The sequence below is a fragment of the Toxotes jaculatrix genome, chromosome 5 (genome assembly GCF_017976425.1).
Source record: "Toxotes jaculatrix isolate fToxJac2 chromosome 5, fToxJac2.pri, whole genome shotgun sequence".
NCBI classification, from domain to species: Eukaryota; Metazoa; Chordata; class Actinopteri; family Toxotidae; genus Toxotes; species Toxotes jaculatrix.
The window spans coordinates 12,358,006-12,373,843 of NC_054398.1; the positions used below are offsets into that span (position 1 = coordinate 12,358,006).

Below are 15,838 nucleotides of genomic sequence, written 5' to 3' on the forward strand. Positions count from 1 at the left end.
GGAGCGAATAAGCCAGTGGAGGACAGCTGATAAGAGGTGATGGACTGAGCCAACAGCAACAGGAAGCTGCCTGGTGCTACAGGAAAATTAATGATGATGAAAGGATGAGAGCTGAACAGCTGAGCTGAAATAACAACGTAGGAAGAACAACAGTCCGTCTCCCCAAGGAATACTACTGCAAAACTGAGGATGTCACGCTATCTAAATGTAGGCTCCACAACACAATAGTACTTTGTTTCTCAACTGAAGTAACTATGTTTGGTGCTCTTCAGTTTGAGCGATTTGTGGTTCATTAATAGAACTGAAGAACTCTATATTTATCACTGGGCCAAATAAAATCTGCTCTGCTGAATCATGCTTCAGTGTTCAGACTTTAGTGTTGCAGTTAATGATAAACTGGTAGTATTGGTATAGATTTCAAAGGCACTTTTTAGATAAGAGTCTAAGAACAGGTTCAACCTTTTTAATCTATGAGACTTGTACTTGCATGAATCATGTGTATGAATCATATCAGTGGCTATGTATTTCAAAAGTAAACCAGTATGAACTGTATGAATAAGACTAAAAATATGTGTTTTTTTCTATGACAGTTCCTGCCCTTCTGGCATCATCACAAGACTGAACCTTTAGCCCTTGGGAAAACAGCAGGACTATGCTTGTTCAGCATCTTATCAATCATCCACACCTCTGGTCTACATGCTTAACCAACATACACCATAATCCAGAGGGAAAGAAAAAAAAACACTGTGTGAGGTGAAGTAAAGGGACTCGTTGTTGGAAATAACACGTTTTCTCTTGGAGGATTTCTAAGTTCATGGGTTCTTCTAACAGGGCAATGGGACTTTACCTGGGAGATACAAGACTACACTGAAGTTAAGAGGTGAAATAAAATACTAGAAGATAGAAATGTGATATAAGCTTGACAAAGAGGTGACAGCAGGAATATGAAATTATTCCGGAATGGGACACTGGCCTTCTTGGCACCTAGGAAGAGGTGAAGGCAGGGCAGAGGGGTGACATGGATGGTTGAAAAGAAGACTTACGCTGGTAACTCTGCGGTAGATCTGTGCAGCATTCTGGCACTCTGAGTAAGGGTACTCTGAGGTGGCCATCTCCAGCATGCACATTCCAAAGGCATACACATCCACTGACTCGTCGTACTTCTCCTCATACATCTCAGGCGCCATGAACTCAGGGGTACCTTAAATCAAAACAACTATTCAGAACTCTCGAACTCCCTTACTGATTGAGTGGGGTTCTCACAACCCATTGCCCCTCTGCTCCTCTAACCCGTGTGGGGTTGAGGAAGAGGAGGATGAGAAGAGTGACCAGCCTGTTGACATCTCCTGGACCAGAACCTGTGAGGTGAAAGTTGGAAGAGAGAGGAAAAAAAAGGGGGAAGGAAAGCAAAAAAGAGACAGAAAACAAAAAAGGAGGGAGAAGCTGGGCTCAGTTAGACTGCAGAGAAGAGGGCACGTGTTTGTCTGTGTAAGACCTTGACATGTTGCATTGTAAGAATGTGACTGAGGTTACCAATGTGCAGAACACACTTGTTAGCCAAAGTGAATGCCATTTACAACATTTTAAAAAATCTGCTTTAAAATTAGGCACTTGAGAAGAATCCTCAGGCCAGAATACAGCATAATTTGTTCACAAGGCTGCCAATGATCTCTGTGAGAGAAATATGACTAGCTATGGAAATAACTTTTGTCAAGACCTTACCTTACAACCTCATTAACATTATCTTTTATAGTACACTCACCTTTCGAAGTCTGACTTACCATCTCTTCTTGACCTGCAGGAGGAAACTGTTATGGTCAAGGCTGAGAGAAGCAGATCCCATAGCTAGTTACTGTGCTGAGCAGTGTGTCCCTGCACATCAGCCTTGTTCTGTTAATTTTAATTTCAATCTCAGGTCTTACACAGAAAAACTGATTTGGTTATTTGAATGTAATTGTTTTTGATATTGATGTGTGTTACAGCACACTGTCAGACTTACCAGGCCCATAAAAGTTCATACTTACTCAATGACCAGCAGTACCCTATTCATTCCAAACAGCAGAATGGGGCACAGCTGAGGCTAGAGCCTACATTTTAAAAACATACCCAAGAATGTGAAAGTAAAAAATGAATAAATAAATAAAACAAAAAAAAAAAAAAAACAACCAAAGGCAAAAGGCTGACAGAGAGAAAGTGGGGAGAGCTCCCTGGACACAAAGATGGAGCAAAAAGATTCTGCGGTCCTGCAATATTTTCAAAGACAGTAAGAGACAAACACTAGGAAAAAAAAACCTGTTGAGGCAAACCCATAGAAAGAGAAGTTAAACATCATAGGTGTAACTGGCAAACAGACCACATATTTCCAAACCACAGAACAAAGACCAGTCTAAGACAGAAGCAAAGGCCATACCTTTAGCCATGGCCAGGTTAGCCTGCAAGAAGGCATAACAACTATTATAATAATGATATTAATATTTAACAGTAGGAGAAATGTTAGGCGCTACTTACATTCAGTAGGTGCCTGAAAAAAAAACCCTCTCTTTTTTGGAGAAACATAGGACAGTAGTATTCTGTACAATGACCAAACTTGATAAAAAATACTGTGAGTGCAAAGAGTGAAATCCTTGTGGTTATCTGCCTGAGATGACCACAGTATTTGGCCTCCTTTTGAGCTGTGGTTTGAGATGCAGCTGAAACGCTGTGGTCTGTTTTTGAACCACATCGTCAGAAAAACAAAGGAAAATACCTTCTCTAAAAACCATCACTTTCAGTACAAACTGGACATCATGACTTCAGAAAAGGTACTGCCCCAGAGCAGGACAGGGATCAGGAAGTAGAAATGACTTTGGAGTCGTACCTATAACACTCTTGGCAAAAGATGCACGCTTGAGTGTGGCCAATCCCAGGTCTCCAATCTTGACGGATCCTGTTGGGCCTGTGATGAAAATGTTGTCACACTTGAGGTCCCTGTGGATGATGGGGGGAGCCCGGGTATGAAGGAAGTGAAGCCCCTTAAGGATTTGTCTACACCAGCTCCGCAGCACTTTAATTTTCATCACTTTGAAACGCTTCAGATATCTACGAGAAAACAGATCATAATTTTCCATAAATCCTCTGTGCTGTATTTTCAAAAGTGTAAAAGGTAACAGAAAAAATAATGCTTGCAAATGTTGTCTTTCCTGTACACTTCAGAATAAAAGCAAATAAGAAGTGTTGAAGTTTTGTATTCAATTATGTATTCCATTAAGTTTTAAAGTTACATTGTTAATTTTATTGATAGTGAAACATGTTTTGTTTTCTAAAACCTTAGATGAATATTGGTTATAACATTCATAATCACTAATCCAGATTATACTTTTCATGAAAATGGCACAGCACTAGTGTATACTGTATGTATAGTATGAGTCCCGTATGTTTGTTAGCTCTGCCAAGTTTGAGACTCACGTTTTGAGTGTACCAGAAGTCATGAGTTCAGTGACCAGTACAATGCACTTCCTGCCTTTGGAGGGTCCCTCCCAGGAGTCATAAAAGCGGACAATGTTGGGATGCTGAAGTCCCTTTAACATCCCTGCTTCTTCCTTAAAGCGCTGCCGCTCCGCCTTTGACAGCTTACGATCCTGCCGGGGGACAAAAAGGAAATACTTAAAGATTTCACACAACACAGGCAGCACTATTTACACATGCATGCAGAATAATTTAGAGTAATGAAAAAGTAATATGCAAATTTCTGGAATACTGAAGATCAATGGCCATGTAAAGTTCATTTTCCCTCTTATGAGATGAGAAGGACATATTTTTGAATCTACAATGAGCTTGATATTCCAGCTTTGGCAACGGGGGGGGTTTCAAAAATGGCTTTGAAAGGTTAACTAAAAAAGTATTACAATATACAGTTCCTTCTTTCCACTGAACATTGCTCATATACTCTGACACAAGTGCACATACAGTTGGGGGCACAGGGATGTGGCCCTGTTTTCTCTGGCAGACGTCTAGCTTTGTCCTAGATTCTAAGCAAACCAAAAAAAAAGAGAAAAGAGCCTCAGCATGACTGAAAATTAAGGAAGATTAGTAAAGAACAGGCTATGTCAAAAACAAACAAAAAAATCTGACAAACACCACTCTGAAGTAGGTTTAAGCAATGTAGGGAAAATAAATAATAAATGACTAATTTCAGTATACATGATACTTTGTCGTGTATGGATGTGGAAAACTGCCTGTTGTAGTATCTCAAAAAGTATTCATCACACAATTGTAATGCATGAAAATAGATAATTTATTAGGAGTGTGATTCGGGCTCGGTTCATTCTGTTAATTTAGACTGTGTAGCATTATTCACTATGTTGACAATGATAGACGATAATGAAATATTAATATTGATATAATGCCCAGCCCTTCAGATACTAACTGTATCTGGTAGGAAGCTAACACTGTGCTCACCAAGGCCTGTGTTCTGAAAAAAGATATGGATGATACAAGTCGACAAATGTCTGGCAGCTGACAGGTTTGTCAATGAATCATAGCTAAATGTATATAGACTCGATAGCACTCTGCCTAGTGGGATTTAACATTCCATAAACTGACTGGTGCATAAATAAGGATTGGCAGAAATGCCTTTTGTGGGGTCTGTGCATTAACACAAAAATCTGGAATGTGCACAACCACCCCTCTCAAGTTTCCTGAGTAATTCCTGGAGTGACCTACATTTACAACATGCATGACTATAGAGCAACTAACCCATGCCAGTTAGACAATCCCAGTGGAACCCCACAGCCAAAGACCTCCCCTGAAAACCCCAGAGACCTGGCCACAGTCCAGGCTGTCCAGGAAATTTAGCCCATTGGAGGCCCATAGAGAGTTAGTGTTTGACTTTGCGTGTGTGTAAGCAAGGGATACAAAACTTTCCAGTGACTGACATCACACGAACAACAACACAATTGAGACTGCTGCAGCCTTTGCTGGAGGTATTTTGGAGGTCTGAGGTTGAATGTTTGCAAAGTCTGGGGCAACGTAGGGCAGATAAAATGAGAAGCTGAAGGGAAACGTGTAAACAATTAGGAGTAGGACGCTGAATCAGGGAGCAATGTCAAAGAAACAGAGGCTGAGGGATGATGGGCAAGTAATGGAGGCTCCACCATGCACTTGGACCGACTGACCTACTTTCCAGAGTATTTATCTAGTGGGGCAGTGGCTCCCCTTTGTCTTTCTACACAACATATGAAAACAGTCATGCAAAATATCCACTGCAGCAGTCATAGCCTCAGAGTTCCTTGCCTTGGGTGTGTTGTACCGCAACCCCCATACATACCAAACTACTGTATCAATGACAGCATTTCTGCTGGAGCCACACTACCACACTGATAACTCATTTAACAAGTTCAAGCCAGTTAAATCCGCATTCCTTGGAGGATATAAGATATTCACCTACTAAACTGGCATCTACTTAAACTTCTGCTAAGAAAACATTGAAGCAACTGGGGGAGTGTTCATTTGTGAAGATACATGCTAAAACACTGATATGACACTTTTTGGGGGAAAATCTACTTAACAGATGGCTGCAGATTTTTTCTGCATAAAGAATGATGACAACACGCAAGCAGATTAAAACCAACAAAGATCACGGAAGGAGATCAGAAAGTAGTACATTTAGTTTGCACCTAAGTTATTTGTACAAATATTTCACTTGAAGTTATATGTAGGCGTTGCTACTTAAAAATATGTAGACCCCACGGCATGTAAAAACCCTCCAGGAATTTACAATCTTGCAATCAGACGTCACACTCCCTTTAACTGTCACTTGAAAGAGATCTTTGGCCTGTGCCATGTCATGCTGTTACTGCCACTGGTCACAGTGCCTGGCAGTCTCTAGTACATCCACAAATCCTGAGCAGAGAGGCCAAATATCCATCATTCATTGAACAATGAAAGGGAAACAAACAGAAATTCTCTCCCTCATTAGTAAGATTACCTATCAAAGTCAGACTATCGCCATTTCATTTTTCTCGCTGTCTCATTTACTTATCTTTAACAAATAAAAAATGTGGATAAGACTCTTTGAACTCTGCAATATGAAAAAAAATCTTCCCCAGCCGAAATTAACGGTTGAAGAAATGAAGGAAATGCATACATATTTCCATATTATGTTACAATATTTAACATCACATCTTAACATGTATTTTGGAAACAAATTTGACAACTACTGTTCTATTAAAAACAAGACATTAAATACATTTGAACAAAAGTATGGTTATGTGTATGGTGTCTTGGTGGAGCAGCAGTTTGACACTGAGACTACAACCTGGTTGACCTTGGTTTGCGCTTGGCCAGAGATTTTTGTTTAATATTATGTCCCTGTCTTTCTTCCCATGTTTATTGTGGGCTGTCACTATCAAGTATCTGATAAAGGCAAAGGGCAAAAATGTTTTTTTTTTTATGTTTTGGGCATGTTTTATTGACTGACAGGTGTCTCAACCTATCACCCAAGGTGGTTGTGGCTTGCTTATACCATCCCCCATATCTGACATAATTTAGATTGTCTGGTTCAAAAACTCACTAAGACGGTCACAATTGGTAAAACACAACATAAGGCCTTAAATCAATACTTCAAAACCTTAAGGTGCTTTTATAGATTCAGTGTCCATATTTTTAGGCAGACAAGGGTGCTGTCATATTCTATACACAATTTGGAGGGAGACGCTTTAAAAGTCCATAAATTCAGAAACATAACCTGGATGGCACTCGGAGGGCAACAGCAGCCACCACTGCCTTTACAATATCATAACTCTCATCTGTAAGATACTGCCCTGTCTGAAAGTGATAAACTGAGAGAAAGAGTACATGGAAAAAATACAGTAGAACAAATGTGAGCATAAGCTATACGCACACACAAATTAATCGACATGTGGGAATGATACAGAAATGAATTTTAAACTACTTTTCATTGTTTAACTTTAGAATCTTAACAGTCATATCTTCCATATCAGATTACTCAACACTTTTTTTTAACCACCTTTGCAGAGTCAGCAGCACAACACATCTAAAATTATGATACCATTGCTTCAGGTCATTGGCACACCCCTCAACAAGCCAATACATGCTTAGGCAGATGAAGTAAAAGCCCAAGTTTTTAATCGCAGTCAAAATTCTATCATTGTATTTGATTGTGTGAATTAACTAAATGAGCTGAACTAAGGCTACAACTTAGGACTGGATCAACTTTGATTTATTACCCACCCCTAGTTGTAGTCCAAAAACATAAGAGAAGATATTACAGGATACTACAGGGAAATTTAATCTAATCTTTTATCAATTTTCAATCAATTTTACTGTTATAATATGAAAATCATCCAAATTAATGACTGAGTTTATTTTAATTGTAACTAAGCTTTTATGTATTCTCTGAAGTAATGCATGGCATACATTTGCAGTGCCATCAGAAAAATACTGCCATTAATATTATTACATTAATTTCAACCATAATCGCCAAGCCCCAATATTACAACTTTATAACCTAAGACGTTTCCAGCTGACGTGAATCACATCTAATGCCAGTTAACTACAGTATCACCAAAGCGGAGCAGAAAATACTGCTTCTAGGCAAAGGCCATCATAAATAACCCAACAACCCTAAAAATAGAGTGAAAGAAAAAAATCTGTGATCATGCCAAGGGCTGGCTCTGTCAGGTCCCTGCTCTGAGGTTGACACTGAGGATTAGATGGAGCCCTCTATGTAACACCGGTTAAGACCTGGGTAACGTCTGAGAGCCAAACGGCCATGTTGAGCCAAGTCCACCCTAAATGTTTCTTTTTATTGTGTTAAGTGCAGCATGTCTCTGTGGGAAGAAATGTTTGCTGTAACTAAGACACTGTGAGACACAGCAATGAGGTCAAATATCACTGTGTCAAACTGTTAGCAAAGGGTAAGATGACGGATCCAGGTCTTTTCACATCTGCTCGTATGACTATTCGTCTGATTTTAATAGTGTAGAAAAGCTATTGTAAAATACAGCAGGATCAAAGAAGGCAAAAATAAATCCACACAAAAGTTCTTTTCACAAAATGCAAAAAGTACTGTTCCAACATCTTTACTGCCCCTATCAACAATCTTAGACAAATTAGATGGTAAACCACTGAATGTCATGCGGAAGTCTACCCACTGATATCACAAAGGAATGCTGACAATGCAATCTTGCTGTACTAAATGTGATATTTCCTCACAATTTTGCTGTGTCTAACACATACAAATAAGCTATCAAAATTCAAAATATTATGGTAAACTCAAAGACTGCTAATCATGAAAGGTTATTACAGATGAGTCACTGTTATACTACTTGGATATAGCATGTCACTCCCAGCGGATGCCATTAGCCAGCTGGACAAGCAGCTCCAATAACTTCTAAATGATACCTGGGATCCTCTTCTTTCAATGTTTGGCTTTAGCTAGTAAGGGAGAGGAAGGAGGTGGGGAGACAACGAGTGGAAGTTGACATGGTTGAAGATGGAATAGCGAGCAAGAAAGCGGAGGCTCCTAAATGTATTCCTCTTTTTTTCCTCAACTTCCTCTCTGTGGTGACCTACTTATTGGTCAGACATGCTTGCAATGTGAGATCCGAAACAAATGTGTGGGTTCACGGGTGGGTGAAAAAGGGTGGACGCCTAGAAATTCTTAGACAATTGTGGACATATGGCCTCTCAGACTGACTAAACCTGGGCCACTGCATTTAAACTTTACACACTGAAGTTTTTTGCCATGATTGCAGCATAGCTTGAGAGAAGGCTGGTTGGTTCATCACTAGTTAGAGATATTTCATTCTGGTCCAAAGTGAAATATCTCTAACTACTGAAAAACTTGCCTTGACAGTTGGTACAAAAATTCAGTTTGTCCAACGTTTAGATATTTATGTTTTTTGTACATGGCTCCTGACAAAGATCTTGATCTTTCGATGTACGATGAGCATTACAGCCTCACAGGACTACTAGCGTAGGTCTGGAATTTTTGTCATGTTTAAGGAAGATTACAGGATTTTTGGAGAGAAAACCTGTCAGACTAGTTTCAATGGCGTCCAGGCACAGGTTCTGCTGTTGCTTTCAGCTGACACTGTATTCCCAGGGAACAAACAAGTGGCAAGGCTGATTATTTTCTGCATCACTGATTATAGCATCAACAGGAAACAAAACAATAAGTGTCTTAACCGAATGAGTCCCTACTCCTTTCTTAAGCAATGTAGTCTTGAATTTTGTTCTGAATACATTTACTTTTCAGGAAAATATTTGCATTTTTTATGCAGGCAAAGTAAAAAAGTAGAAAATGGTCAATACACTTTTATCACTGTCAAAAGCTAAGAAGAAAGAGCAGTAATTACCTGCTTGGAAAGGGAATCAACAACTGAAAACACTTATATAAAGTAATGTATTTTTACATTATATTCCCAAAAAAATCTGTATATAAATATACCCGTGGGTTGCATGTGCAACGTAATACCAGCACTTCAGTGACCACGGGACAGCTTTAACAACCACGTGTGAGGGGGATTTCAGCTTCTGTGTAGCTGAACCGTTTCTAGTACTGAAACTCCCGAGTTGAGAGAGGAACGAAGGGGAATGAGAGTGTCAGGTTACATGTTCATATTTCAGAAACGACTACAAGTCTGTTAAACAAAGCTGGTTCTCATTCAACTGTAAGAATTTCATTAAAGTCCCTCTTTCCATCAGTCTCATGATACAAGTAGTAACTGACAAAGACCCAGTTTAATCCTACACTGAGGGGAATCATTTTCTACAAACCACGCAAACAAAGAGATGGGTACATTTTGCTTTTGATTTTTGCCTGCATTTTCAATATGGTCCACAGAAAGTCACAAGGATCATCTCTCTGATAACACTAATTGATGCCCCAATCTTCAAACTATTTTACTCCATAAACAAGAAACTGATAATCATAAATCACTTAAGTCAACTGGCTCTAGTAACTTATGTTCATTTATCATTAGCTGCAGCCCTAATACTTATCAATCTATAGAACTAAAGAGCAGTATAAATCTCATATATACCTTACATATCACAACATGACGTCTTGTAATAGATGAAGCCAAATGCATACTAACAAAGGACGTAAATATGAGCAATCACTGTGGCAAAGCAAAATACCAGTTTTCATATAGCCCTCTATGTATGCTGCAGTAGCTGGCTGACAAGTAAGCTGCTTTGAAATCAAGCAAAAAAAGACTGTAGAGTGAAGTTTAGACAAAAATGACAATATATGCAACCTCATAGTGTAATATTAACTAATGGAAGTAGTGATTGCTTGAAATAAGAAGAGTTAAGAAAAATAGAAAGGTGGGAGGTGGACTAATAGTTAAGAAACAGGCCTTGGCAGGCAGGCCGGCCTGCTGGGCTTCACACAGGAGATTCCTCTGTCAGGAATGTGACCCATTTTACATTCACATGAGCATTCGAAGCAGAAATGCACTGAGCATGCGCGTGATTTGCTCTGTGTGAGGGGGGGAGGGGCACGTGCCTCCAATCTTCACATTGTTCTGAAACCAGTGTGCATGTGTAGCTATGACTATAGTATGTGCTGCTGTGTGAGGCCTCTCATGACTGGGTGAAAGCGTGACAGTAAAAGCAAATAGTCATGTGGTGAATGAGGTCAGACTTTGCTATGGGCAATGTACCTGCATTAACTGAACAGACAGCAGAATTACAAATGTTTCACAAGCTTTTTTTTTTCCAGAAAAATACTAATTACTGGTCTAAAGATAAATGATGGCATATTTAACACAAAAACTGTATTCATGTAAAATGACAATGAAATAGGTTCAATAAAGAAATTGTTTTAAAATAGTGTAGCTCAATTATAACTGCTGTTGCTGCATTTAGTCCTGTTATAATTGCTTCAATGGCATTTTATAGTTTTATTGACTTTTAAAGCATTTTTTACATCTAAAGGTGTAATAACCTGAATGATTAATTTCCCCTTTGGCTGACATGAATTTTCTTAGTTATAGAGTAATGTACTGTTATGATAATCTGCATGTCTGGAAGACAGGTATCATAATTTATTTCTAAAATGGTATATAATGTCCTCTGCCAGTGTGAAAGCTGAATACAGGAAATCGTTCTCATGACTGCATCAAATCTGCACACTAGCAGTGCAATGAAAAAAAGCTGACTTTGAAATCTAGTCCAGAGTAATTTCCTGCATCTAAACTGTTAGGTATGCCTTAGTCATAGTTATAAACATATATTATACAAGCCTTGATAGCTTCTGGAAATTTGCCAATGTCTTATGCAATTATGAAGTGGACACTTTCAAGACATCCAATTTGAAGTGAATTCATGCCAGTCAGAAACTAAGCTATAACAAAACTATGCCTCTCAGAGGGGAAATGACAGAGTCTGTAGCTCAGGTAACTGTGTGGAAGGAAATTGCTTTGGCACTACTCCACCATGGTTCAGTCTGGTAAAACCGGGTCCAAACTAAATGAGATGATAACACTTGCAAGAGAATGCAACACTAAAGGTGACTCAGTTAAAAGATATTAACTGTGAATGTGTTGAGTCAGTGCACAGAGGTGAAAAATGTATTCAAATGACAGCAACAGTAACAAAGGAAGGTAAGTAATAACAACAATGGTTATCCCAATTTCATACCTGCAGCTCACACCAAGCCACCTCCACTGTGGTCTCGGTGTCCAAGCCCTTGTAGACTGTCTTGAAGGAGCCACGTCCAATTTCTATATCAAACTTTAGGAAGCGCCCATCTGGTGATGTTCCTACTGCTTTGGTCTCCGCCTCTTCGATGTCGTCCTGCACTCTTTTCTCAGCTTCTCTCTGCTCTGCCTCTGCTCGTGCCTTGGCAGAGTCCTTATCCTCTTCCTCCCCCTCTTCATCATGATGTACCTTCACCTCAGTGGTGCTTTCAGGTTCTGTTCGACTTGGCAATTCTCTTCCTAACCCTGGTGCAGAGTGAGCTGCTATCACGGCCTCTCCATCACAGATATCTTGTACACTCGCAGGCTCCTGGTCTGAAGGCACTACATCCACCTTGGCTATTTCTGTATCTTTTCCTTCTTCTCTTCCTCTTCCACCATCAGCAGACTCCTCATTTTGAGCTAAACTTGTTTCAGTCCGCGGCAAATGAGCAACAGCAGTAGCCTGTTGTCGCTGGGGGGCAGCTTCCCGTAGCTGAACCCACTGAGGTGCAGGGATGGAGATTTTGGTGGGTAAAGGGAGAGCCAATGCTGTAGCATTAGAATCACTGATGACACTGCGACGCAAGAAACGGTGCTCAGGATTACATCGATCACGCTCCATGGTGTGATGCCGGCGTCTCACTTCCGCTGGCCGGCACTCACTCACCATGGAATCTGAACCAGAACTGGGGCCGTTTCCACTCTTCTGAGGGGGAGCCAGGAACTTCACCATTTTGTCGTCTGGCTTTTCCGACATCCCACCACCCACACTAAGAGTAAGGGGGTACAACAACTGAAAAATTAAAATAAGGATACTTCCATGTCCGTCATACAGGCTTATATAAGCAGTATCTATCTGTGCTTTAAAAAGGAAAAGGATAGAGCACTTCAATCTCTGGCTGTCTTCTTTATTGCTCAAAAACGGTCTTTATATATATAGTGCAGAGACTGGAGATGTAAGATGGGAGGTGTTCTCTTGTAAATGGAAAAAGACTGAACACCGCAGCAAAACACAGAGTGCTGATGTTGATACACAAGTCTTTTTAGGTCCACACCATCCATCCTGTAAGACACAGGGTGCAGCTTCTATCAAGCATAAGGAATCACTGGTGAGGAACAAATGTGCACAGCCTGCAACAGGCACCAAACTTCCTACTGTCGACAAAGACAAGATGGCCAGACACTGCGGATATGTTCCGGTCCAGTTTCACTGCAAGAGAAAAAAAGAACACAAAAGTTGCCAGACATGTTTTGGAAAGTAACCAACATTATGTCAAATGTCAACAAGATTTGTAAATGGCCAGCCTAAGTGTTCACAAGTAGAATTTACAGTATACATAAAGTTTAATAACACTGATTTACACATAAGCACAGATGACAGATATCACATATCTAGTGCTTCAGATATTACCTTAATTCTACTGCATGTCTAAACGTGTATTTTTAGAGTGGTGTACTGAATCACCATCATTTAGTGACACACTTTTGATAACTGAAGAATTTTTAGGTTCCCCCTCTTTGAAAAGAGTTGGTGTCTTACGAAAGGACATGTCATGTACAGTAAGGCACATGTTTGCCTTCACAGTGGCTTCAGTGCAGGTCCTGAACAATGTTAGTGTAATTTTCAGCTGTGCCCAATCAATAAACCATTCAACTGATTAGTTTAGTGGGCATTAAATATTTATCTATATTAAATGTATAATATAAACAAGCATTTAAGTATGTAATGTGAGACAAATCCCGAATGAATTCCACAGCCCCTGGGAGTGACACACTAACCTCTCAATGCTTCAGATTTGTTAAAGAGCATAAGTTAGTACTTGAGCACAACTGACAGCTGATTGTTTCTCCGGTATAAAGCAGAAATCATATATACCGCTACTTATACGGTCGGTGAACATTCTCTGAAAAACTAAGATTAAGTCCATTAGTGAAACAGCTTTGATACACTGAATGTTTAAGCTGTATATAGGTATAAACCTTCCAACATTTAAACTGTAGCTGCAAAAGATCGGTGAAATTCAGTGCGACTACTTGTGTAATTGTTAACAGGCTTGCAATGACAACCTTATTACTTATTAGTCATCTATATCTTGCCATGGTTGCAGCCATTACCAGCGGAGACAACCGCAACCAAACCTGGCTATGTTAGCGACAATATTATTCCCATAAATAAAACAGACGACCGTGCAAATTAATTAAAATAGTATTTTAATTAACGTAAAACTCGCCGTGCGTACCTCTGTCTTCGCTGCCTTATAAGTGACACCAGAACCACTTGAAACGGCAACATCGAGCATACAAAGCGAGGACGAGCAACGGCTCTTTGTTAGCCCGCTAACGAGCACAGCTAGCACAGAGCTAGTTAGCTGGGGTTAGCTAATCCTTAACCAGTGAAACGTTAACCAACGATGAATGATTTCCACGTCACGTCTTTTTAAAATACATAGCGCCCTGTTATTAGAAACAGGGCTTACGGTTATCTCACATAGCTACCTAATATTGTCATATTAAAATATCCAAAACGTTAGAAATTAACGTATACTGTAAAATGACAACTTTACCGTATCCAAGTCAAGCGTCCATCCCTGAGTGACTAACATTACAAGCCGAGCTAACACACCGGATACGTTCGTCCGGTGTGACGCCGGTTGGAAAGCTACCAGGCAGTTACAAATAGCGCCAGTGCTACTCGGCTTGCTAACGTTAGCTAGGCGGGTCTTGCTGCTGGCCTACAAAGCTAGACCCACCTCCTATCTGTCCCCATTCAATTTGACGTTATCTGAAGGGTTAATAACACTGGCGCTTCGTTTTTTATTATTACGCAGTGTTAAATATATTTTGATAAGCTGGTTATGACCACTATTCGTATCCGACTGGTATACCATCTAAATAACGTGTTTCTATTTTATAAGGTTACATTAATTAGCTGTTCGTCGTTGTCGAGATGGGTTTTGCTAACAGTTTTAGCATTGTAGCCCTCCACGACCTAGCTAGCGTAAAGTGGTGCCGGGTGGCAGACAGCGACCTACCTCGTATCCACAACACAGGCTACGGTCATCGGCGTTGAAATTGCCCACACAGCGTGAATCGTCGCATATATAAAACGGAACACATGTATAGTATCCTTAAGTGTGAAGCGGACCCGTTACACAGTTAGTGAATATCACAGACGAGATTTGTGGGCTCGCTTTCAAACAAGCTGAGCAGTTGCTAAATATTGACGAAGAAACGGGTTTTTCCGAAAGCGCCTGCGCCGGTGAAGAATGACCTCATAACCATAACAGACACACATCAACGTGAAGCACCTTCATGCTACTAATGTTTCAGATTTTTTTTTTTTTTTTAAATAAACCATTTATTGGTGCTCTTCTAAATTCTATGATAAACACGTTAGAAATTAAGGTAAAGAAAGTAGACCCCAAATTCGTCTGGGGTCCGTTAGTGTACGATACTAACTGGAATAAAACATTGCGATTCTGTAAACTCCCCAAAAGGCTTTAAAAAGTCCCCTAATGTTTCATATTTCATCAGTGCTGTCAATGTCTTTCTGTTGGAGTCTGAATCACTCACATTTCTCTTTTACCGCTGTGAATTTACTGGACTTTTTTGGGCTAGACTTTAAGAGTAATTTTCAATATTGTTAACCCGGGTTACAGCTATTTTTCTTCATTGACTAATGCCTTTTTTTTACTAAACATATTGATTTGATCACATCATTATTAGCAGAATCATCCTTAACAAATTATATTATAGATGCGGTCTCATTATTAAAACAGAACAGAACTGTTTGTGAGCCCAGAGGTCTGCTGCTCCTCAAGTTCAGATTTCTATCGGCCTATCGACTGTAAAAAAAAAAAAAAAAAAGATAAAGGACCTTGTGTTAATGAGTAGCTAATATAATACGTCTGCATATTGTTATGCAATGAAAAATGAAAAAATATGAAAAAATAAAATCTGCAAGACTATTGGCTTTTTTTTGTTGCAGAAACCATTTCGTATGTACACTTTTCTTTACAGGTAAGCACTGCCCCCTGCTGGTATCTGTTGACTCATCATGGCACGTGTAATTTCCATTTTAATAGTATATCACCCAAAATGAAATATTCACTGCTGAAGACAATTCATTCACGATGTCCAATTAATAT

At 39.7% G+C, this 15,838-nt stretch overlaps 1 protein-coding gene across 5 annotated transcripts in view; it reads right to left on the bottom strand.

Moving 5' to 3' along the window:
- Positions 1-14,914, bottom strand: part of LOC121182036 (serine/threonine-protein kinase WNK1-like) — a 27,904-nt gene extending 12,990 nt beyond the window's left edge. For 3 of the 5 annotated variants that reach the window (XM_041038324.1, XM_041038323.1, XM_041038320.1), the window contains exons 1-5: positions 14,723-14,914; positions 11,650-12,900; positions 3,445-3,617; positions 2,858-3,078; positions 1,044-1,201 (exon numbers count right to left, since the gene is read on the bottom strand). In XM_041038324.1, coding sequence (XP_040894258.1) covers positions 1,044-1,201; positions 2,858-3,078; positions 3,445-3,617; positions 11,650-12,447 — 1,350 coding nt within the window. In that variant the 5' untranslated portion in view covers positions 12,448-12,900; positions 14,723-14,914. Of the gene's footprint in view, positions 1-1,043; positions 1,202-2,857; positions 3,079-3,444; positions 3,618-11,649; positions 12,901-13,930; positions 14,105-14,254; positions 14,332-14,722 lie in introns of those variants that run through there. The other 2 variants (XM_041038321.1, XM_041038322.1) reach the window with 2 other exon arrangements.
- Positions 14,915-15,838: the final 924 nt, after the last annotated feature.